The 24,572-nt window shown below is 47.5% G+C and overlaps 1 protein-coding gene across 2 annotated transcripts in view; it reads left to right on the forward strand.

Moving 5' to 3' along the window:
• The first annotated feature begins 908 nt into the window (after positions 1-908).
• Positions 909-24,572, forward strand: part of KCNT1 (potassium sodium-activated channel subfamily T member 1) — a 187,997-nt gene continuing 164,333 nt past the window's right edge. Inside the window, exon 1 of one of the 2 annotated variants that reach the window (XM_084821145.1) lies at positions 909-1,033. In XM_084821145.1, coding sequence (XP_084677271.1) covers positions 939-1,033 — 95 coding nt within the window. In that variant the 5' untranslated portion in view covers positions 909-938. The remainder of the gene's footprint in view (positions 1,034-24,572) is intronic. The other variant, XM_084821144.1, reaches the window with a different exon arrangement.

Consider the following 24,572-nt stretch of genomic DNA (forward strand, 5'->3'; position numbering starts at 1 on the left):
TCCTGCCAGTCTGTTTTTTTTTTTTTTAAATTCCAGTCTGGTTGCCGGCTTTGTTGCAAGCATATCAAGGGCCGGGCGAGGGCAACTTTGGATGAATCGATTTCGAAATTGGGATACAATCTGGGAGTGTGCGCCCGGTAACACATCTAAAACTCCCGCACTGGAGAAGATGCCTCTCCTCGGCTTCTCCTGCGGTTTTTTTCTGGCAACTTTTACCCCCTTTGACCTGATTTCCTCTTCTCTCTGCATGCTTCGTCTTGCTGATCCGTGTTTCTCGTAGGTGGGTGTGAACATTTCACACTGCAAACTGAGTTCTGTCTTACCGCCCCCCCATCCCTCTTCCTTACTGCAAGCAGGGGTCAAAGCTCTGCTGCGTGCCCCTTAGCGTCTCTTATCTCTCCCCCGCGCCAATTCCTCTTTCTCTCTCTCTCTCTGCTACCCCTTATTTGCCGTTCAGCCTGGAGAGGGGCTCCCGGCTCTGCCTGCGAGCGGTGCCTGCCCTCCGCTCCGGTCCAAGGGGGCTGTTGTGCGTGTGTTTCTGCCCACAAGAGGGGAGGAGAAACGGAATGACGGGAAATCGGGCAGATGTCGGGACGTCCTCCTAATTTTGAACCGGGGGTCCTGCCTAGGAGGCGATTGCTCTCGCCCGCCCCGGGCAAACGGTTTCACGCAGCCCGACTGGCAGCGGGGAGAGAGGTTCCGGTGCTGGTCCTGGGGCTCCCGTCCAGCTGTCCGGAGAAGGGGGCAGCGTCGCTTCCAGCCTGGCTCCCACCGCTCATATCCTTCGCCCTTCTTTCCCTCGCAGGCTCAAGTCGTCCCCGGGCGGCTGCGGAGGAGGAGGCGGCAGCGGTGGCGGCGGCAGCAGCACCACCACCACCAGTAACGACACCAGTACCGGCAACAGCAGCGGGGTCATTCTAGACATCTCCTCCTTGACGATGAACGAGCTGGAGTCCGAGGTGCTTCCCCTGCCGCCTCGCTACCGGTTCCGGGACTTGCTCTTGGGGGATCAGACCTTCCAGAACGACGAGAGGTGAGAAGATCGCGGCGGGCGGGTTGGAGGAGGACAGAACCGGGGCGCGGGTCCGCCAGAACGGCGCTCTGCGGTCCTGGGTCGAGAGGCAAGGACGTGCGACCAGGGCGCTCTCCGCGGTGCTGACCGCCGCCTGTCGCTTTGACGCGCCGCCCGGTCGCCGTTCGTGGTTATCTTCAGCGGCCCTGGTCGCCGCGCCCTTTCCGCACGGCGCTGTCCAAGGTCCTGCTCTTTGGCGAGGCTTGCGCGCTCTCCAGAAGCCCTCGCTTGCCTTCCATGCGCCTGGTCCAGCCGGGGGCGGGATGCGCGGTGGCGCCGCCTCCCGTTTCCTCGGTGCGCTCTCCATGCTGCTGACCGTGGCTTTCCTGCCCGCCAGCAGGGTGCTACGTTGAAGCCCTTTCCGCCGGAGCGCATCACGCTGATCTCTTTTCACCCTGTCTGGCCCTCGCCATTCTCCTTTGCGAGAGCCGGGCTTCGCCCATAACTCTTAACTAGGGATGCTGGAGAAATTCAAGACGGACTAAAATGAGCTCGGGTTTCTAAGAATCCAACCTGCGGAATCCTCTGCGGAGCAGCCCCCTCGGGTTGCACGGAGTCGGACGACTTTCAGATGATTTTTTAAGTTTCCCGAAATTTATTTGTAGGAAACATGCAGGTTTCTGTTGAGGAAAAGTTGAATGGGGGACAGTACGCTAAATGTTGCATACTAAATGGAATCGGGGAGAGTACACTAAATGTTATGTACTGAGATAAATTATATTAATTCCTATGAAACCTCTTATGTAAATATTGGCATATTTTTCTGCATGATGAAAAAAAAATCATATCTGACTGTGAGTGGATGCTGGAACAAAAAGCGCCTGACAATCTGCGAAACACAGACAGAGTGGATTTTACACAGTCTGTCCATTCCTATGCTTAACACACCTTTGAGTGTCTGCAGTGCTATTTGGTCACACTCTGTAGACCTGAGTGTGTGTGGTGGGGGGACTGGGAAGAAACCTAAGACAGAAGGCTTAAAATGCAAAATGTATTCTAGTCTATGTAAGCGTCGTTGTTGTTCAGTCGTTCAGTCGTGTCCGACTCTCTGGTCCCCATGGACCAGAGCACGCCAGGCCTTCCTGTCCTGTGCTCTCTCCCGGAGTGTGCTCAAGTCCACATTCATTGCATCGGTGATGCTATCTAGCCATCTTATCCTCTGCCATCCCCTTCTCCTTTTGCCTTCAGTCTTTCCCAGCATCAGGGTCTTTTCCAGTGACTTTTCTCTTCGCATTAGGTGGCCAAAATATTTGAGCTTCAGCTTCAGTATCTGTCCTTCCAATGAGCACTCAAGGTTGATTTCCTTTAGGATGGACTGATTTGACCTCCTTGCAGTCCAGGGGACTCGTAAGAGTCTTCTCCAGCACCACAGTTCAAAAGCATCAATTCTTCAGTGCTCAGCCTTCCTTATAGTCCAGCTCTCACAGCCATACTGGGAGAACCATAGTTTTGATTAGACATCGGCAAGGTGATGTCTCTGCTTGTTACTATGCTGTCTAGGTTTGCCATAGCTTTCCTCCCAAGGAGCAAGCGTCTTTTAATTTCATGGCTGCAGTCACCATTGGTGTAAGCATCACTGGTCATCTTAAAAAAAAAAAATTGCAATCCTATGCATGCTTATTTGGGAGTAAGCCCCACTGAACTCAGTGGGATGTACTTCTGACTAAACAACATGCATAGGATTGTCCTGTGGAGTCTCAAATGTTTCCACTTGGAGTGCCTCTTATTTATTTATGGAGTGTCTGCCCTGCGTTTCATCACAAACAGCTTCAAGGTGGCTTATAAAAGCTCATTCTTTGAAGGGATGTCAGAGAATTTTGCGATGGATCTTGGCGAAGCCGAATGCCAGTGCATTCGGCCCCCCGAAATCCATCGCGGAACGGCCTGCCACCACCCCGCCCCCCACAGATCCCCCCCGGGACAAGACTTACCTGGGGCAGATGTTTCAGATGGCAGCGGCTCCAGTGGTGGCTTCAGTGGCAGCGGTGGCAGCTGGTCTTCCGACCGGCTGCCGCCGCCGCCATTTGCAGTCTGTGTGTTTTGTCCCCCCCCCCCATAGACTTGATAGGCTACGTAAAGACTTACGTAGCCTATCACATCTGGGTAAAAAAAAAAATGCGTATGCAAATGGCGGTGGCTACGGCTACCGCCATTTCCCTTCCTTATTTTTCTTCATCTTAGTCTACGTAAATATTTACATAGTCTAAGATGAAGACAAGAAAGGGGAACGCAAATAGCACCCAGTACGCTATTTGCATTCCCCTTTCTTGTCTTTGTCTTAGTCTACGTAAATATTTACATAGACTAAGATGAAGAAAAATAAGGAACGCAAATGGCGGCGGCTGTAGCCGCTGCAATTTGCGTACGTGGTTTTTTTTTTTTACCCAGAGCCCTCGGCGGCTGGAAATCCAGCTGCGGATGGCCTGGGCCTGGCCGGCTGCTCTGTGGAGCCGCCGCAGAGCACAGCCGGCCGTCGAGGATTCCGGGGAGGAGGACCGGATTGCCTCCCCCCCGTTGAGGATTCCAGGGGGAGGGACAGAACGCCTCCCCCCCATGAAAAGAATCCATGAAAAGGTAAGTGACTTTCGTACATCCCTAATTCTTTGCCTTGTGGCCAATATGGTTGCCAAGCTCTCTCTTCAAATGCACTAAACTTCTCTCTTCCACTGCTCCCTGTGTTGTGACTTGTGAGGCCTTCCTGGAGCCAACACTGTCATCTTTTGGCACCAGATTAAGACTTTCCTCTATTCCCAAGCAATTTGATGGGCTGTTTATTGCATCACTTTAATTAGCTTATGGTTGACACCGATGTTTTAGTTATTTTGTGGGGTGGGTGTATTTTAGTGAATAATTGTTTTAGCTATTTTAAATTTTGTGTGTTTTAATCCTGTTGTAAGTTGCCTTGAATATTTTTGGGGGGTGGGGGGAGAAAGGTGTCTAAGAAATCTAAGAAATAACAGCAACAATGAATAGTAACTCTCACTGTTATTATTGAGAGAACACAGGACAGTTGGCCTCCTCTCCCTGCTCCCTTTGATTTTCGTCTCTCTCTCTGCACATTTTTGTCAGCTGCTCAGTGTTTTCCCCCTAAAACTGCCCCCAAACCCTATCCAAGTTGTTATATTTGTTGCCAACAACTTCACAAATCCTGATTGCTTCTCATGTGTTCTCTTGCTCTGGAATTTACATAATTCCACCTCTCCTTCTCCCCCCATCTTGTGCCTGCTTGTATTGTAAGTATCCAGCGAGCTCTGTGGTGGGGGTCAAGTGAAGTCTTCCTTTCTCAGATTGTCATGACTGGTAGCTGCCAAAGGCAGCTGCAGGCAAATATGAGTTAATGGTACAGCAAAAATTCTGGGGGGGGGGGATCTATTTGGTGTGGTTGGTTTTCTTTCCATCCTGCAAGATATGGTGGCTTTGGGAGCCTTGGAAAGTACTGGTGGGATCTGGTGATTATCTCTTAGTTAGGCCTCATCTGGAGTACTGTGTCCAGTTCTGGGCACCACATTTTAAAGAGGATGCAGACAAACTGGAGAGGGTTCAGAGGAGGGCAACAAAGGTGATCAGGGGACTGGAAACAAAGCCCTATGAAGAGAGACTGAAAGAATTGGGCATGTTTAGCCTTGAGAAGAGAAGACTGAGGGGAGATAGGATAGCACTCTTCAGGTACTTGAAAGGTTGTCCCAGAGAGGAAGGCCAGATCATCCCAGAGTTCAGGACATGGAATAATGGGTGAAGTGACAGGAAGCCAGATTCCGGCTGAACATCAGGAAAAACTTCCTGACTGTTAGAGCAATACGACAATGGAACCAATTACCTAGGGAGGTGGTGGGCTCTCCCACACTGGAGGCATTCAAGATGAGGCTGGACAGCTACCTGTCAGGGATGCTTTGACTTGGATTCCTGCACTGAGCAGGGGGTTGGACTTGATGGCCTTGTAGGCCCCTTCCAACTCTACTATTCTATGATTCTATGATTCTTGTGTGGATTTGGAGAATTGCACACATCTGAAATGTCCCTTGTGTTTAGGGTCATGTGGTTTGTATTCATTTTAACACATACATGTTTGACTGTGTGTAAATAGGAAAGGTTCATTTCTTATGGCTGATGGCATTTTCCATTGAGTAATTGTAAATAAACCTCTCTGTGTGTGTAGGAGGCAAATGTTCATTATTTTTATTTGAAAATGGTATGTGGAGTTTGGGGTATGCATTGTTGTTCTTAAACTCCCTTCCTTCCTTCCTTCCTTCCTTCCTTCCTTCCTTCCTTCCTTCCTTCTTTCGTCTCTCTCCCCAATCCCAGTTTGCCATGATCTACTGAACTGCCTGTGAAAGTAAAACCAAACCGAACACACAGTTGCTTAGCTGCAAATGAGTTCCAGAAAAGAAGTCAAGTTAAAGTGTGAATAGCAATAACGAAGTGATTGTTCTCTGGTGAAGTGTGTGCTTGTCATAATCATTAGCCTTGCAATGATGTGTTGCCGAACGGGGTGCTCTGCAATATGCTACATTATTTTCCCCCATAGATGATATTCATCTCACAAGAAATGGCTCTTTGTGGATCTTTGGGAAGCAGCTTCCTTTGTCAAGGTGGATCCAACTGAGCATTCAGTGGGTGGGGGAATTTTGAGCTGCCACTGCTCCCCTGCAAAGCAGTGAGGAAGGGTTTTGCAGGGGAGGATGGCAGGCTGAACTTTTCTCCTGTTTCTCCCCACCTCACCCTATTAGCCTCCTCACTGCTTTATTTTGAGATGCATGTTCTTTGCATGAAGTAGGAGGTATGGTTGAACGGCTCTTGACTGGGGAGAGAAATGAATGGGGGAGGCTTAAGCACATACACTTGCTTGCCAGCCAGCTACTTCTCTCCTGCAAATCACTCTACCATTTCTGCAATGGAGAAGTGCTGATCTGGGCAGTGGCGCAGGCAGGGCAGGATTTGGGGGCAGAAGTCCAAGTCAGCAGAATGAGCAGAAGGGCACCCAGACACAATAGGGCTGACTAACCATATAAGAACATCTGAGGAGCCCTGCTGGATCAGACCAAGAGCCCATCTAGTCCAGCATTCTGTTCACACTGTGGCCAGTCAGCTGCCTGTGAGAAACTCACAAGCAAGACACAAGTGCAACAGCTCCCTCCCACCCATGTTCCCCAGCAACTGGTTCACATAGGCACACTGCCTCTGATTCTGGAGGTAGCATAGAGCCATCAGGGCTGGTAGCCATTGCAGCCTTCTATCAATGATAGAAGTGAAATAATACCATCATGGAAGTCACCCCCTCCATGACCATGACCATTATGTCCAAACTCTATAATGACCTAACTGCCCACTGGATCGGAGTCCCTTGATGTGTGTGTGCATGCATGCTACCAATCACATTAGTCCACCTTTGAACTGGAATCATAACACTGAGAGCAGTATTGGTTGTACGGGCATTGGGCCATGGAAATGTTCATGGCTGGGAGGAAGTTCGCAAGGTTGGAAGTCCCCCTCTGAGGGCAGATTTCTCTTTCTCCACCCTCAGGGCTGAAAGTTCCTATGGCCCCTGCGGTGCCCTCTTGGAGACTGCAGAATTGCAGGCTTTATTTGTTTTTCCTTTTTGTATTGACATTTTATTGTGTATGTGACTGTTAGCTCAGGGGTCCCCAATGCAGCGCCCAATGGCACCATGGTGCCCCAGGACATCCAGTGGTGCCCACAAGGCTCTCCCCTCCCTGCCCCTTTCACAAAAAATTGTTTGATTTGAAAATGTTAGGATAATCTTCTTTCTCTCCCTTTCTAGCCTCTAGCTTTGCTCTTTCTCTCCCCTCTACCCCATTGCTTTGCTATTTCCCCCTCTCTCACTCCCAGCCTCTAGCATGGCTCTTTCTGTCCCCTCTCCTGCTTTGCATTGCTGTTTTCCCCTCCTTCCCAGCTTCTAGCCTCATTATTCCCCCTCCTTCTTACCTTACTGTTTCCCCCTCTCCTAGCTTCTAGCCTTGCTCTTTCTCTCCCCTCTCCCCCTTTGCCTTGCTGTTTCCCCCTCCCTCCCAGCCTCTAGCCTGGCTCTTTCTCTCCCCTATCCCACTTTGCCTTGCTGTTTTCCCCTCCCTCCCAGGTTATAGCCTCACTATTCTTTTGGCTCTTTAGCTTACTGTTTCCCCCTCTCCTAGCTTCTAGCCTAGCTCTTTCTCTCCACTCTCCCCCTTTGCCGTGATACTTTCCCCTCCCTCCCAGCCTCACTATTTCTCTCCTGTGCCCTCTTTAGCTCCCCTCTGACTAGCCAGGCCCCCACAGCAGCCATTAGGTGACCAGCCACATCCTCCATGGGATCCATTTTGTGGTTGTGCCCACAGCAGTTTCTCAAATTCCCAGATGTGCCCATGGGTCCACAAAGGTTGGGGATCCCTGTGTTAGCCATTCTGAGAACCTTGCAGGAAGGTGTGCTCTTAATAAAAAAATGATAACTCACCATAGGGATGCTTATTCTCCTCCATGGAGAAAGTAATGATAGAGCAGATCTGAAACCCTGTCAAGATGCTGCCTGTCAAGCTGGAATTTGTTGCCTGGACATACCTTGCTAAATACAAGAAATGTGGAATGGATTCTGAAAGGGTGTCATGAGCAAAGTGTCTGAAGACATAAGTAGTCGTGCAGATCCATTTAATCCCCCCAGCCCCTGTCTCCCAATCATAGTAGGGTAATACTTTATTAGAATCAATGGAAATGTTACAAAATAGTGGGAAACCTTTTGCATTTTCCAGAACTCATTACTTCATCAGAGGCATGAAGTCTTATTTCCAGTTGGCAGGTTTCAGCACCTTGGATAGTTCCTTTAGACTTTGGGCTAGTTGTAACTGAAACCCAGAATGGAATTTCTGCTGCCCCACTGAAATTGGAGCCACCAGCCTCCCCTGCTGTAGAGAGAAATTACACACACACACACACACACACACACTACCACAACTAAGGATAATTTAATGCATCTGCCCTAGTCCACAAACAGGCAAAACTTCATGGAGACCCCCCCCCCTTCAAAAACAAAGCCTCAAGCAAAAGCCACAAGGCCACCCCCTCTTTGCCTATTTCACCACAGAAATGTCAAACTCCCTGTTTTCTGCACCTGTTCACTCACTCTCAGTCACATACTCTCTGGGGTTTCTAGGGCTAACTCATCAGGTTAGCCCAAATCCTAATGGTCGGTCTATCACCCCAAATCCTAACGATGAGTCTATTTGCAGTAATCCAGATCGCTAAACTCATAGCATTATTCCTTGGCCAGAGATAGGAACAGAGTATGTTGCCTTGGATCAGGCCAGATTATTTGTCTGTCTTTCCCAGTGTCTGGCAGCGGTTCTGCAGGGTCTCCCGAGGAGAGAGGCCATTTCCCATCTCCTGCGGCTGCTACCCGACAGTTTGTTTTTGAACAAGATGTCAGAGGCAAGGGCTGAACTTGGGACTTTTCCATGCAATGCATGTGGCCTGACCACTGAGCTATGGGCGGCAGCAGTGCACAAATGGTAGATTAAAGGAGGAGTGGTCACATTGCAAGAGCAGATGTGCCTGTGCGAGAATCCACCTCCCCCCCACTTGCACAATGGCTTGTTACCATGTTACCAAATCTCTTTGATAGAATCAGGGGCTTTTATATTTGCAGGGTTTTTCTTTTTTTAAATCCCCCTTTGTGACCAGCTTGCAGAGACGAAGCTGATCTTTTCTTTTCTTTTCTTTTCTTTTCTTTTTTGAGAGTGTGCAGAAGCTGGGAGCATGGCTTGCATTTCTGGCCATACAGCTGGGGCCTGATCAGGCTATACTCAATGGCTAAAAATATCCGATTTTCTTTCTTGTTTGAAAGCCAAGCTGGGGAGTCAGCAACATGCCTTTTTCTCTTTTCTTTTTGCTGAATGTTCTCCCACTCCAAGAATGTTTTCCTGGTATTTCGGGGGCTGGGGGAGGTGGAGCTGAAGCGCCTCCTAGGGGCTCTGGAGCAATGCTCGCTTTGGAGAGGGAGGGGGAGAGAGAGCACACGGTGGTGGTGGTTAGCTTTGAGCATAGTAATTGGAACTGTTTGTATTGGCGGCTATGCCAGGGTGGCAGCTGGGGGATGGCTCTGATGGCCCTTCAAGCAGAAAATATTGGGGAGAGACCTATGTCCAAACCTTGTTTTGTGGGGTGGGGTGCAGGACAGAAAGAGGAAAAGAGGCAGGCTGCTTGAAACTGTTGTGGGAGATAGATTGGATAAATTATTGAGAAAGAGGAGAATTTAGCCTACTGAAGATGATGGTATGAGGCATGGTCTGAGGAGGAGAAGGACTATATAGCTCAGGGATAGAGCACCTGCTTTGCAGTACAGGAGGTCCCAGGTTCAATCCCTGCCAACTCCAGTTAAACGGACTGGTGAGCAGGTGATGGGAGGGACCCATCTCTGCCTGAGGCCCTGAAGAATCTTTAACAATCAGAGTAGACAATTCAGGGCTAGATAGACAGAGAGTCTGACCTGGTATGAGGCAGCTTCATGCATCTGCCTGCCTGCCTGCCTTCCCTCCTTCCCTCCTTCCCTCCTTTCTCTCTCTCTCTCTCTCTCTCTCCCTCCCTCCCCTCTCTTTTCTTTCTTTCAGTGTGGAGCCCATTCTAGGATTTCAGGACCGCTACTGTATATTTGAAGAAATGGTCAGGAATAAGCCCAAACTGGCGTATTGGATGGGCTAGAAGTTAGACTTAGAGCTGAGAAGCTTGGGTTTGAATCCCCTGCTCATTTGTGAAAGTCAGAGGGGGTGACGCCAGGAAAGTCCCTGCTTTCTAAGCCAACTTTAAGAGTTATGTGTTATTTTTCAGCCAAACTTATGAGGTTGTTGTGAACATAAGAAGAGCTCTGCTGGATCAGACCAAGGGTCCAACAGTGGTCAACCAGCTGTCGACCAGGAAACCACAAGCAGGACATGAGTGCAATAGCACCTTCCCACCCATGTTCCTCTGCAACTGGTGTATATAGGTGTACTGCCTCAGGTACTGGAGGTAGCACATAGCCATCAAGACTAGTAGCCATGGATAGCCTTCTCCTTCAGGAGTTTGTCTAAGCCCCCTTCAAAGGCATCACTACATCTTCTGGTAGCAAATTCCATTGTTTAACTATGCACTGTGTGAAGAAGTACTTTCTTTTAGCTGTCCTGAATCTCCACCTATCAGTGGGATTGTGGAGCTGATGGATGCAATTTCTGGAATTTCTAGGGCAGCCCTTAGTCCACTGCATCCTCTCCCTGCAAAATACTTTTCTATGTATGTTTTTGCATGCTTGCAACTTCAAGGAGTGGTGAAACATTCCAGGAGCAGCACTAATGCTCAGGCTGAGTTTGAGATTGGTCCATGAGTGACCAATCACAATCTCATGATAAAAGCCTCACATAGAGATGCCTTTAGTCTGATCAAGCAGGGCTCTTCTTTAGGCTCTTATTCTGGTTTGAAATGGCTGCCATTCCTATTCCAAATAGTCTGAGCCCAAAGACAAGAGACATGTAGGAACATAAGAAGAGCCATGCTAACTGCAGGACTGGGAGGAACGCAGATTGGGATCTACTGGTTGATCTCTCAGGGTGGAGTCTTATGCATGTTTAAACAGAAAAATGTCCTACGATTTCCAGAGTTCCCCAGTCCAGAGGATTGTGCCCTGGGTCATCTACAATAGATCTGCCAGGGGTTTTGGCTCCAAACTGTTTAATAACAGCAACAGCAATAGGCTGCTGAGATGAAGAAAGCTTGGGGAGAGGGGGGACCAGGAGTGGATTTTTGTGTGAAAGGATTAGGAACTCAATTTTAATACTAGAAACAAAACCTTGGTCTGAGCTGTGTGCTCAGAGGCACCCTGTTCCTTAATTCTACAAGGTGTGTGTCTGCCTCCCCTCCAAACTCACTATTTTGCACCTGACTCCAGCTGATGGGCCTTGAGGCTCTAGTAAGAAAACAAGATAGATTGGGAAGCCTTTGGGCCCATTAAGGAAGCCTGCCTTAGTGGATCCAAAAAGCCTAATGCAAACATGGGGAGATGCATACAATGCACCTGCACAATTATTGTTGGCACCATTTTGCTCACTTTGAAGCTTGTGTAGAATTATTCCTACCTGGAAATCAAACCTTGATGTGGATTTGGGTTTCATTCAGCATTGGCTGATTCAGAGTCATTTTCACACCACGGCCAAGAGAGCGACGGGTGTAAGAGATGGAAAAGCAGCGGTTCTTTACTCCCGTGTTGGCATAAAGAGAAAAGATTCTCCTTCTGGATTGCTATCGATGCTTCCAGATGAAAAGCAAGTGGAGGAAAGCACACCCATTGGTCTGAGAAGCTGCTTTGTTGAGCACCTCTTGGGAAACTTCCCTGTCCCATTTGGCACCCATGGTCAGCAGGGTCTTTCGAAGTGGGGTCAAGCCACCCAACCGAATATCAGTGCCACTGTTCAGCCATAGAACTGTCTGTGTCTCTGAATATATCCTGAGCAATTGTATTGTTACACTCTCCTCACTTCTCCATGCAGTGAGATATTCCAGGGGTGCAGCACTCCCCCAGGTTTGGTTCCCTGAGGAGTGAGGCCATTGCAGGCTTATTGGCATTTTGTAATATTTGTATTTCTTTACAAATATACAGGTTGAGCACAGGAGGTGGGGGCATTGCTTACTTTCCAACAGTCCAAAATCCACTGCTCCTACATCAGATCTCTAGGGAGAGGCATCCCTCTATCCCACAGTGCTGTTAGCTTGCAAGACCCCCGAAAGTCGTCTCTCCCCCACCAAGCCTGCTTTCTCTCCCCTTTGGTCCCTTGCACAGAGAGACACACAGACCTTGACTGCATCATCCTTAACTTGGGGTGGGGAGTATGTTTCCAACCCACTTCTCTGCTCATTTTCCCTGTTCAGAGCATGGCAGAGCAGCCCTTTATGAAGAAGCAATCAACTAACAATTGCCTCCCATTGAGACACATCAAATACCCTGGGCTATCAACTCTCCTTTGCCAAGTCTAAGGCTCTTGGCCAATGTTGCCTAAAGCAAATCCACCAGGATAGTCTTAGTCACAGAAATTTAATAGCAGAGTATTTGGGTACCGGCAGGCAACATTGTCCACCTCATTTCCAACTTTGTTTTTATGTATTTATTTAAAATAAACTTCCCATTCTATTTTTTAAAATTATTTAAAATATTCATCACCCCTTACCATCCACCAGGCTCCACAAAGTCTCTTAACAAGATGGGACCCAGTGGGTTAGTTTCAAGACAGGCAAGGTATGATCTCTTTGCCTGGTCCCTGTTAGCCTAGCAACATTCATCACCCACTGTGCTTCAAATGGAAGGGGCACCTGTGGGCTTCAGACGATGGATTGATCCAGGAGAAGGCAGTTCAACAGGTATTTGGATCCTAAGCTTTAGAGGTTAAAACCAGCACTTTGAACTGAGCTTGGATACTTAACATCTGTTTTTATTAAAGTGAGATATGATCTCTCCACCTGGTCCCTGTTAGGAGTACAGCAGAAATGTTCCAGCTCAGCTGCATTTCCAAACTGTCTTCAAAGACAGTCCCACATGAAGTGCATTGCAGTAGTCTAGCTGTATGTTTCCAAAGCATGGATAACTCTGAAGATAGCAGTCTCCATGTCTGCGTTGAGAACGCACAAGAATTGCTGTTGGGCATTGGATTCAGAATCTTCAGAGGGGGGGGGGCATTCAGCAGGAACGCACCAAATTTCTAGACTTTATTATGGTGGCTGCTTGTATCATTACCAGATGCAGAATCTCTATAGAGCTATGTGGATAATTTGTTTAACTTATTTAAGTCTGGGTACGTGGCTGTTTGGTACAAAATGTGAAGGTTTCTAGCAGAGAGCATCAATGGCCTGGCTAGACCAATTTTATTGATCCAATAAATTCCACTATTTCACTTTGTCTGTCTGTGGGAACCTGATGGAGCTGTGACCACAATGATCTAGATGAATGGTTAGATAGGTGCTGCTATCTTTTGCCTCAAGTTTTATAACTGCCCTGTTTTTCCAGGAAATCAGTGTTGGGAACCACAAGGGTCATTTTACAGCAGCAGCAGTGATCACTGCTGCCTCTCTGATTAAATGCATTTTCCTGGCATCTAATAATAAACAGGGAATCTATTTTAGGGCCGGGGGAAGAGAGGAGCATCCGTTGAAGGAAGGCAAGCAACTTCTGTCTAAAGGATTTATCATTCCTTCCTTTTGAAGCAATGGTTCTGCATAGCCAACATGCTGTGGGATTTAAACATACCCACATACATGCATAAGCAAACTCCTCTTTTCAAACTCCACCTCCCACCCGATCTTTCTAGGTTAAACAGGGCCGTGGTGTTTTCCTTCTTCTTTGCTCTTTGCATTATTCATGTTTCAGATTTTGCTTCTAAGCAGCCAGGGGATACATTTTTATTATTTACTTTTTGCATTTAAATCCCACCCCTCCCTTGGAGGAGTTGAGGTTGGTTTATACACCAGAAGGCTGAGCAGGATTTACTGGGGGCAGATTTCCAGGTGACCTGTAGTAGATCTGCCAGGGTTTCCCACTCCCAATTTTTTAACAAGAGGCCTTTCCCCTCTTTCTAAATAGGCTGCTCTAATTCTCTAATTGCTCTAAAAGTTGGGGGGTGGGGAGGCAACCAGGGGTGGATTTTTTCTGTAAAAGGGCTGTAAGTTCACTTTCAGGACTGAAAAGAAATGCCTGCCAGTGGAGACTGGTGGCTCTGATTTCAGTGGGGCCACAAATCCATTCTGGGTTTCAGTCAGAACTAGCCAGAACTCTAAAGGAACTAGCTAAGGCTCTGAACCTAATTGGGGGATAGGGTTCAGAACCTTGGATAGCTCCTTTAGAGCCCCACTGAAATCAGAGCCACCAGCCTCAACTGATGCCTGCACTGGGCACATGCTCAGAGGTACCCTGTTCTTCAATTCCAAGTGTATGTCTATGCCCCTAAACCGCTATTTGGCACCTGGCTCTAGTTGGTGGACCTGGGTTCTAGTCAAAAAGCAAATTTGATCCAGGAAGCCTGAATCTGCCCTCCTCTGGTATATGTGGTTCTCTCCTCCCCATTTTTATCCTCACAATGACCCTGTGAGATAGAGCAGGCTGAGAGAGACTGGGCCAAGGTTACCCAAGGGGCAGGGGGCTGCCTTGGTAGTGTCGTCCTAGTTATGGCACAGCTTTCCCAGAGAGGTTTGCCTGTGGTCTTTTCAGTGCCAGGTGAAGACCTTTCTGTTCACACTTTTAAAATGTGATCTGGGCTGCTCCATTTAAAGATCTGTGTTGCTGCTGTTTCTAATTTGGGGTTTGCTGTGAGTTTTGTTTTTTGTTGTATATTTTATGTTGCTTTCACTTTTATGGTTTTACATTTCTAAATGGTTTTTAGCTCACTATGGGGCAGCACATACCTCCTGTCAATAATAAAATATACATACATACATAAATACTATCCAAAGACTGAGTGGGGATTCAAACCTGGGTCTGAGCACTTGAATCCCTGGACCATAGTGGCTTTCCCAAATAAATGATGATCTGGATTGAATTTGGACAGTCCTGCAAGGATCTGAACGATAAGCAAGGCCAGTCAGGGAGCCCGGAACCATAATTTGAATGCAAAAACCCTGTGGCATCATAATGGGGCGAGTGTGCTGAGCATGTACAAAACATCTCAGCATGTGCAAAAGAGCAGGGCATCTAAGCTTCGACATCTAGATAGGCTTGATCCTGCCGCCTTTCCTGTTAGGAATTAAGGACCCATAGACTAGGGAGGTGATTGAGATGCATGCAGGGCATGAAAGCTTTGGCCTTTGATTGCTGGGAGGCAGAAGTCCCCTTCATGCATTACATGTTGAAACGGTTCCACCCTGATTCTGCTGGCTCTGCCCCTGATATATACGTATTGGGAATATTGCAACCTCGTCTGCAAGTTACAGGAAGGGGGCAGTTTGGCATTGAGCTAGTTAATGCGTGGGAAGTTTGGGCATAGCTAACCTTAGGATCTCTGTAGTCTACGTGTGGCTTCCTGCTGCTCCCTCCCCTTCCTTCGCTCCCCCCTCTCTGCCATCCTCCACTGCTGGGAGCACATGGTGTTCATGCAACCAACAACAGACAGGAGAAGCGGAATAAAAATGGGGAAGGGGAGTTTTGTATGTCACTTGGAGCTCTTCGAGGAAGAGCAGACTACGTGTGGAACTGAGTCTTGAGCAGAGATGGAAGCGTGTTATTTCAGTTATTTAACTGAAACAATCCCTTTTCTTGTTCTGAAGCAGGAGTTTGACAAATGTTGATCAGGAGTGTCATTTTTCTTTCCTTCCCATATGCAGAAACTGTTCCTTTGGATGAATCATAAGAATATAAGATAGGGTGACCATGTGTCCTCTTGGACAGAGGACTGCCCTCTATTTCGAAAGCATCCTCTGTCTGAAGAGCCAGCCCAAGTCCAGTTTAGAGAACTATCAGAAGGAATTGCTGGGCCTTGAAGTTGCCCATCAACAGCACCTGCACAGCAGACTGAGCAAGACATGCAGGTCGCCTGGTCACAGTCTTCCACACTGTGGTGAGATGTACTGTATTTCTATTTAAATTATAATAATAATTTCTAAATTTGCATGTGCGCACACACACAGACACACATGCAGATCTACGCCCTCTTTTGTCCTGTTTTTGGTGATGCAATTCCTCTTTTTTGGACATTCATCAGTCCCCTCCCCCCTAATATAAGAGTCCTGCAGCCAAATATACCAGAGGAGGGCAGATTCAGGCTTCCTGGATCAAATTTGCTTTTTGACTAGAACCCAGGTCCACCAACTAGAGCCAGGTGCCAATTAGCGGTTTAGGGGCATAGACATACACTTGGAATTAAAGAACAGGGTACCTCTGAGCATGTGCCCAGTGCAGGCATCAGTTGAGGCTGGTGGCTCTGATTTCAGTGGGGCTCTAAAGGAGCTATCCAAGGTTCTGAACCCTATCCCCCAAATAGGTTCAGAGCCTTAGCTAGTTCCTTTAGAGTTCTGGCTAGTTCTGACTGAAACCCAGAATGGATTTGTGGCCCCACTGAAATCAGAGCCACCAGTCTCCACTGGCAGGCATTTCTTTTCAGTTCTGAAAGTGAAGCTGATAAGCAGGACATGAATGCAACAGCACCTTCCTGCCCATCTTCCCCAGCCACTGTTACGTAGAAGCATACTGCCTCTGATGCCATCATGACTAGTAGTTATTGATAACCTTACCCTCCGCCCCCCCCCCCCCGAATTTCTCTTAGTTATGTTTTAGTTATAATGGGGTGGGAACTAATGCTTAATGATGAATGCTTTTTGCTTTACTGCTCTGGGATGTTGGGATGCCAGGCAGCTTAAATCCAACTTTCATGAACAAAAAGTAATTTTAAACCCCCTCAAATATAAGCAGATCTCACCACTGAGATTTAACTGTGGGTTCCATCTTTTCCCCAGGTTCAGTGGAGCAAACAGATAGGATGTATTTGCACTTCCTAAGGGGCCAAGAAGTCTGACTTTTTAATTTCCACCAGTATTAGAGCCATGGCTGCCCCACCCCCTGTCAAACTTAAGAGAATAGTTAGGCCATTTCAAAAGTTGCATAATCTGAAGATCGTTTTACAGAATTGCTTCCCCAAGGGAGAACAAAACCAGCAGGGGAGGACAAGGCCATGGTTGAAACTCTGCCCAATTTAATCACAGCATGGTTTGCATTTTATATGGGCAATCTAACAGCTATCGTGAGGCTAGCTGGGGGAAAAGATCCCGAAGGGGCCCTTTGAATATCTGGCAGGAGAAGCTTAGGGAGTAAAAAGAGAATGAGCTAGTAAATGAGATGAGGTTTTGTTCTGCTCTCAAGGCTTGAAATAATGTTGGTTTAGGCAAAGGGTGGGCCTGTGGGCCAAATTCCATCTTGCATGGCCTCCGTTATTTACTGCAGCATTCCCCAGCCTGGTGCATTCCAGCTGTTTTTGACTACAACTCTCATTCTCCCTGATCACTGACCATGCTGGCTGAGGTGGATGGGAGTTGCAGTCCCAAACAGCTGGAACATGCCAGGTTGGGGAAGGTTGGTTTACTGGGAGCCTGTGTTTAAAATTTACAAAGCAATGAAGGGGCACACTGTTGCCTGATAAAGAAAATTGATTAATTGTAGAGATGTATTTCATTAGGCAGCAATCCTAGCCTTCCTGGGGGGCAGTGTCCCAGCGGCTGTAGGATGGTGTGGATCTCAGGGATGAGGGAAGGCAGTGAGTGCAGAGAGAGACCTGCCTTCGAAAGCCTTCTCCTTTGAGGACTGGAAACCTCCACCACCCTTGCTACTCTGCTGGCATTCCAGAGTCTCCACTGCACATAGACGGCCTCTTGTTGTGTCCCCAGCATCTCCAGTTAAAAGGAGCACATGATGGGAAGGGCCTAAAATTCTAGAGAGTTGCTACCACTTGGAGTAGACAACACTGGGCCTCATGGATAAATAGTCTGACCTGTTCTAAGGCACCTTCTTATGTTCCTAAGTGATCCTCTTGCTAAAGAGCATCTGAAGTGCCTTGTTGGATCACACCAAAGTCCACCTAGGCCAGCATTACTGGCAAGAATCTCAGAAACCAGTGGGTGGTAGGTGGCCCATGAGAAATTGGCCACTGGTCCTGTGTCTTCCAGTATGCAGCTGTCCACTTGTAGCCTCCATATGCGCCATCTTGCCTCGGAGAAAGACTAGGTGTGTACAAGTTCATTAATGCATAGGCTTGGTCCAGGGTTTCAGATGAATATGTGGTTCATTAAAAGCAGGATTTGGGGGCAGATGCCCATGGCCTCACTCAGTTGAATGCACAGGAGGACCCTGAAACACAGCAGGCCTGGCTTCACACTTCTTGAAGGAAGTGAAGAAATACACATCACGAATGTAAGACCATAAGGAGAGCCATACTGGATCAGACCAAGGGTCCATCTAGTCCAGCATTCTGTTCACACAGTGGCTGACCAGCTGTCAATGGGAAACCCATAAGCAGGACATGAGTGCATCAGCACCCTCCCACCCATGTTCCCCAGCAACTGGTGTACATAGGCATACTGTCCCTGATACTGGAGGTAGCATAGAGCCATCAGGACTAGTTGCCATTGATAGCCTTCTCCTCCAGGAATTTGTCTAACTCCCTTTCAAAGCCATCCAAATTGGTGGCTGTCACTACATCTTCTGGAACTGGAAGTCAATTCCATAGTTTGACTATGTGCTGTGTGAAGAAGCCCTTCCTTTGGCCTGTCCTGGATCTCCCACCAATCAGCTTCATGGGATGACCTCACTGGATTCTAGTATTATGAGAGAGGGAGAAAAATGTCTCCCTATCCACATTCTCCACACTAGGCATAATTTTGTGCACCTCTAACCTGTCTCCCCATCATGATCTCAAGGTGGTGGTGGTGGGGCTGTAGACCACTCTAAAGTTACCTGAGTGCACCTCTGAAGGCAGGAGTGGGGACTGTGTCTTTGATCCAGTTCCCAATCCCCTCCATGCATTCACTGAATGCCCAGCTGTGTGTTCTTTCACCTTTTAAGTTGTCTCCAAGAGACAGCCCTGACAAGCTGCAAAAGCTCTTGCAGCCCAAGTAAATATAGAAGCCATTAACATGCTCACAAATGGGTGAGGGGTTCCTTCCTTCCCTTTCCTTTCTAAAGGAAAATCATGAGTCACTTGCAAATCTGCATGCTGAGTGCAGCATTTAGAGCTTTCTTTCTCCATGTGTGTTTGTTCTGCCCACATATCTAATTGGAAGTGATCATGTGCTAATTCTCATCCAATGTAGGAGTTAGAAAAGTTTTGGGGCACCCTTATGGTCAAAATTTTGTGTGTGATGTGATCTATCATTTTTAATAGATGTCCAAAAAACGTTTTTAATTGTTGTTTGTTTATTTGGTGCTTGGGAAGGTTTCTTCTAGTCCTTAGTGACTCAGTGGGCCTCAGAGAAAGTGCCATTAAAAAAAAAAAATCATAAAAGAAAATGGCAAGCTGTTCCATTTTGCACTGATCTCTCCCCCACTTCATATTTGTGTGGGAACTGATGAGATCCCCATGAAGAATAAGAATGGGAGACTGCCTGAGATTAGGTGGGAAGAGAGACTTTTAAATTTATGAAATTGCTGGGTTATTATGAATGGCACAAGTGATCGCTCATATAATTGTATTTAATTTTGTATGGGTGAGGTGCTATTTTCTTCACTTCGGCTTGCATTGCTGTTGCCTTCTGTCAAACAGCTGGGGCTATTTGTACCAAGAAACAGCGCAATGAGGTGTTTAGCAAAAAGTCTGGGAAATGGCGCTGCTTTGATGCAGCAGGAACCTCAATGAACGAAGAACATTGATTAAATTTTTTTTGCACTCGACACAACATGAATCCATTTGGTTCTCTCCTCCTACCAATTTCGTATTGCCCACAGAATGTTAGCCTTTTGTTTTGGAGTTGGCAACGTCTACACACATGAACACTCTTTCTTCTCAATGTCACACCGATGCATGTTGAGTCCCCCTGCATGTTTGATTGATGTGTGCACATGTATATTGGGATATGTATTGACGGGAAGAGAATATATATACTGAACTAATCATGGGGCAAATCTAAAATTGGGGGAGGCACATTAATAAAACACTGCAAAAAAGCAATGTTCATGTAACAGTATGTGTGATCACATGAAGATTCTTATTGTCCAGTGTTTTAGTGATGTAGCTCCTGCTGAGTCCCCCTGCGTGTTTGATTGATGTGTGCACATGTATATTGGGATATGTATTGACGGGAAGAGAATATATATACTGAACTAATCATGGGGCAAATCCAAAATTGGGGGAGGCACATTAATAAAACACTGCAAAAAAGCAATGTTCATGTAACAGTATGTGTGATCACATGAAGATTCTTATTGTCCAGTGTTTTAGTGATGTAGCTCCTGCTGAGTCCCCCTGCGTGTTTGATTGATGTGTGCACATGTATATTGGGATATGTATTGACGGGAAGAGAATATATATACTGAACTAATCATGGGGCAAATCCAAAACTGGGGAGGCACATTAATAAAACACTGCAAAAAAGCAATGTTCATGTAACAGTATGTGTGATCACATGAAGATTCTTATTGTCCAGTGTTTTAGTGATGTAGCTCCTGCTGAGTCCCCCTGCGTGTTTGATTGATGTGTGCACATGTATATTGGGATATGTATTGACGGGAAGAGAATATATATACTGAACTAATCATGGGGCAAATCCAAAACTGGGGGAGGCACATTAATAAAACACTGCAAAAAAGCAATGTTCATGTAACAGTATGTGTGATCACATGAAGATTCTTATTGTCCAGTGTTTTAGTGATGTAGCTCCTGCGCACTGATAAAACACCACACAGAAATAAATCTCAATTCTACCATGTGTACAGTCACACCAATACTGCCTTTTGACAGTTTTTTTTTTAAAAAAAATCAGCAATCCATCTGTAACTTTAGGGTGGGGGCAGACACAGATGAGTTGAAGGAAATGAAAGTCGAAGGAAATGAAAGCACACTTCAACGTTGGGGCAAATTTTATAAATCAGCAAAGGAAAGCCCAGAATTAAAGAAGAAGGCTGGAATGGCATGGAGGGAAATTCTAGAACAAGTAAGGCATGAAACTGGTCAACAAGCAGTACACCCTGCTTATAGAGCAATCTTGTGGTGGTGGTGGTGGTGGTGGTGGTGGTAGTTCCATGATGGAAGAACCACCACTTCCTAGGCCCTGCTGGCTCGTGATGCCCAGGGTAGAAGGTTGTTTTCCTTCTCCCCCACCCCCTGCCCCATTGCCTTCAATGCCAAAGAACTTACTGCTTTTACTGTGGTGCAATTTCCAGCTCTGATGGGGGTGGAGTGCGTGGAGCTAGGATTCTGTGGATCTTTGCCTGACCCTGACCCCCCCCAAACTACCCCCATGTTCTGCACCCCTGTCCTAGAAGATCTAGTGTGGGAACAGTGGACTTTGACTGTCTGATGGAGCTTTCAAGCTTCACCTCCACCTATGTTTCTTCTGTATATTTGTAAATAAACACTAATATTACAAAAACACACACCAATAATCCTTCAGTTATCTCCTTCCAAGGGAAACCAGACTTGGGCAGGTGTGACATCCCTGGAGCTTCTCACTGCTTGCAGAAGTGGGTGCATTACCTTCAGCCAACCCATAATAAGGATGCAAATACTGTCATCACATAGAACACTTCACTAAGCAAAATAAAGATTGAGAGCCCAGAACATGGCTTATGCTCTAATGGGTCTGTCTGGATCTTGGTTGCTGCTGGCCCGGTGGCAAAAGAAAGGCATAGCTGCTAATCAGATTTCTTCTTGGCCAGGGATGGATGGTTTTTGCTGGTTGTTTTCCAAAATGTGTGTATGGCATGCATGTGTGCACAAGCAAACCAAATGAAAGATACATTTATTCCATCATCAAGCTATCTGCAGACCACCCACCATCTGTACCAGATCCTGGGCTATTTGCTGTGATTGTGGCTATCTGAATTTTAGGGCCCATCTAGAGGTGTAGGGTGGGTCAGAAGTTAGGTGAGCAAAGGTGGAGGACACAGCCGAATGGGGGACAACCGCACAAAACCACACACAGCTTTGCACCTTCCGTCTTGCCCCTGAACCTGTAGTTGGGTGTTGAATGAATCCAGCTTTTGCTCTCTCCGCCACTCAGTTTCGTCCTTCGCCTCTTTTAACACAGAGTGTTTCCGTGGATGGAACCTTGGCTTGGTTCTGAATGCCAAAAATGGGCCCCCCGTCCTCAGTGGCCAAACTACACGTCACGGTGTATGCTCTTAATTTTTAAAAAGCAATGCTTAAATGGACCACTTTGATTTCAAAGGGGGGGGGGAACCACCACAAGGGGGCACCGATGCACAGGCAGAGTGATTCCCAGTTTGAGTCCTGTGATATCTGGAAGAGAGGTAGCAATGTTAGCAATGGCACAGGCCAGCTCGGATGGTACCTTGCTTGAATTAGATGGGGGTGGGGGTGGTGATGTGAGGGTGGGGGTGGGGGTGGCTGTGCAGTTTGACAACTGCAGACCCCAACGTAGTTCAGCATCCTCTGGCCACCGCTGTACCCATGGGATCTGCTCAAATTGGAACTGACAGCAGCAACGATCTCAGACCCAGACATTCACTTCCCCGTAGCTGAATAGAGCATAATTACATTTTGCAAAATGCCGCTCTTCCTTCATTATCCCAGCTGGGTTTGTTCCATTTGGTGGACTGTGTTCCTGATGGTTCCAGGGCAGCTGGGCTTTTTCCTGGGCAACAGATGTGAATTTCGTATGCACGTTGTTGGGGGGGGTCTCACCCTACCACCACCGTTAGACTGGTGGCTGGGTGATTGCTTTCTATTTTTGCAGAGGGGGGAGAACAGTTCATGTGAGGCAGGTGGGCTGGCAGCCAGTCAGAAAGAAGCAGCACATCAAGTTACTGGCTAGAGCTGTAATGGGAACACTAAAAAGAAATCCACTCACAGATTTGCTGGCCAAGTTTCGGCTACTGAGTTGAAATAGGGAACAGCTCCCCCCCCCCCATTACTCTGATGGGTCCTGTGCTTTCCCAGTTCTCCACCTTCCACATGATCAACATGACACCCCCCCCCACACACACACACAGCCTTTCGGAGGAGCCCTATGTATTGGCCCCAGGAGCGTAGCCAAGTCATTTGTAGCGTTAGAGGGGCCTGGAGATCCATAATGCTTGCTTAAGTTCATTGTTGGTGCAATTCCCATGCTAGTAAGCCTCTGAGCATGTGCAGATGAGTCAAAAGGCCGATAACAGCCTTCTCAGGACATTTCTGGCTAATGAGGAGAATGTCTTATCACTGATGTGCCTGAGAAGCAGAGTTTGTTGGCCTTAAAAGCTGCAGGTGGCTGAGCTTGAGAACCAAGTGCTGTTAGTTTATGCTGGGAATGACCGCGGGGGGCGCGTGCTGCTGAAACGCTGCTTATTGCTAACATGTATTGTATAAAACCCATTTGACCCAATGGCTCGTGGTTCAGAGAAGCTGTCTGATCCAGCCATTGTGCACGCCTGTGTGCTGTAAGTTACTCAATCAGGTCTCCTTGTAAGCAAACCTTTGAGTCTGATGTATCACTGTCTTGGCACTTCTAAGCTAAGAGTTCAGCGCCTACAGCCAGGGCGACACCCCCCCTACCAGATCAGAGCAAAGCAGTAGCTCAGGTAGATAACTGAAGACCCTGGAGCTAGTGGTCTTACTGGGAGTAGGAGAGCTCTTTAGATCAGAGGCACCAATGTGCCCCTGGACACCTTTCCTGGTGTCTGTCAAGGTCCCCTAATCCTCCCACTTAAAAAAAAATAATACATTTTCTTCCTGGCAGCTGGGATTACTGTGAAATAGGTTTCTGTTGGTGCCCAAAACTATGGGTTCAAAGGAGTTCTTTAGTGTGCTGGAGCTCAGCCCCCACATCTGGCCAGTACTCATTGCAGTCTTTCGGGCAGGCTGCTTGTCCTTTGCCATGCCTCCCACGGCAGCCATTTTGTGATGGTGCCCAGACAGTGTCTCACATTCCCAAATGTGCCCACAACCCAAAAAAGGTGGCCTGCCACTGCTTTAGACGGCGATGTGCATTCCTTCACTTCCTTCAAAATGTGGCACGCCAGCCCTGCTGCTGCATTTGACCTCCTCTGCTTCTTCTGCCCCAAAGTTCTGACTTGATGAGACCACTAGACCAAAGAGCTTTTAAAAGAATTAGAAAACAGTGTGTGTGTGTGTGTGTGATCAGGATTGGGACCATAGTGGGGGGATCTGGACTGGAATCAAGGTAGGGGAAGGGTCTTTAATCCTTTGGCCCTGCCATGGCCTCAATTTGGATTAGTATCCTGCCCCCAGCTCCTGTTTGCATAGGGAGGATAACTTACGCTGCCAGCGATGGGAGCTTTCTCCTGACGAAAATACTGTGGGGTGGCGCTAGTCTCTGGAGCGAGACTATGGTGGGGAAACACCCAGAGCACAGGGGAAGAGACTGAACTCCACCACCCTTGTCTCTGTTGGAGCCTTAGGAACTTCGTGAGAGAGTGGAGCATGGTGTGTTCTGCCTTGGGGAAACTGAAAACACCTGGTTTCCAGAGTGGCTGGGTATATATCTGCAACCACCACAGTCCCCCCAGGAGCAGCAGAACCATCCAGAGCACAGGGGAAGAGACTGAACATCACCACCCTTGTCTCTGCTGGAGCCTTGAGAACTTCACCAGCATGAGACAGTGGAGGATGGGAGAGATCAGCTGCTGCATACTGTAAGAAACCTGGCTGCTCTTTTCTGAACTTTGTTTTCCTGGCATAGCTGTTGCAGTTCATAGTGTTGTTTATTAAAGCCTTAACGCATAGGAAAGATTTAGGTTATTGGGCTCTGGTTTACACGCTGCTGAAAGATAATAATTGATATTGTGTTGCAATGTTTGATTTTGCCTGTTTTGTAATCTGAAATGTTATTATGTTAGTATCAGTGA

The sequence above is a fragment of the Heloderma suspectum genome, chromosome 14, assembly GCF_057233095.1.
Source record: "Heloderma suspectum isolate Gila_16-S chromosome 14, 16-S_ref, whole genome shotgun sequence".
Lineage (NCBI taxonomy): Eukaryota > Metazoa > Chordata > Lepidosauria > Squamata > Helodermatidae > Heloderma > Heloderma suspectum.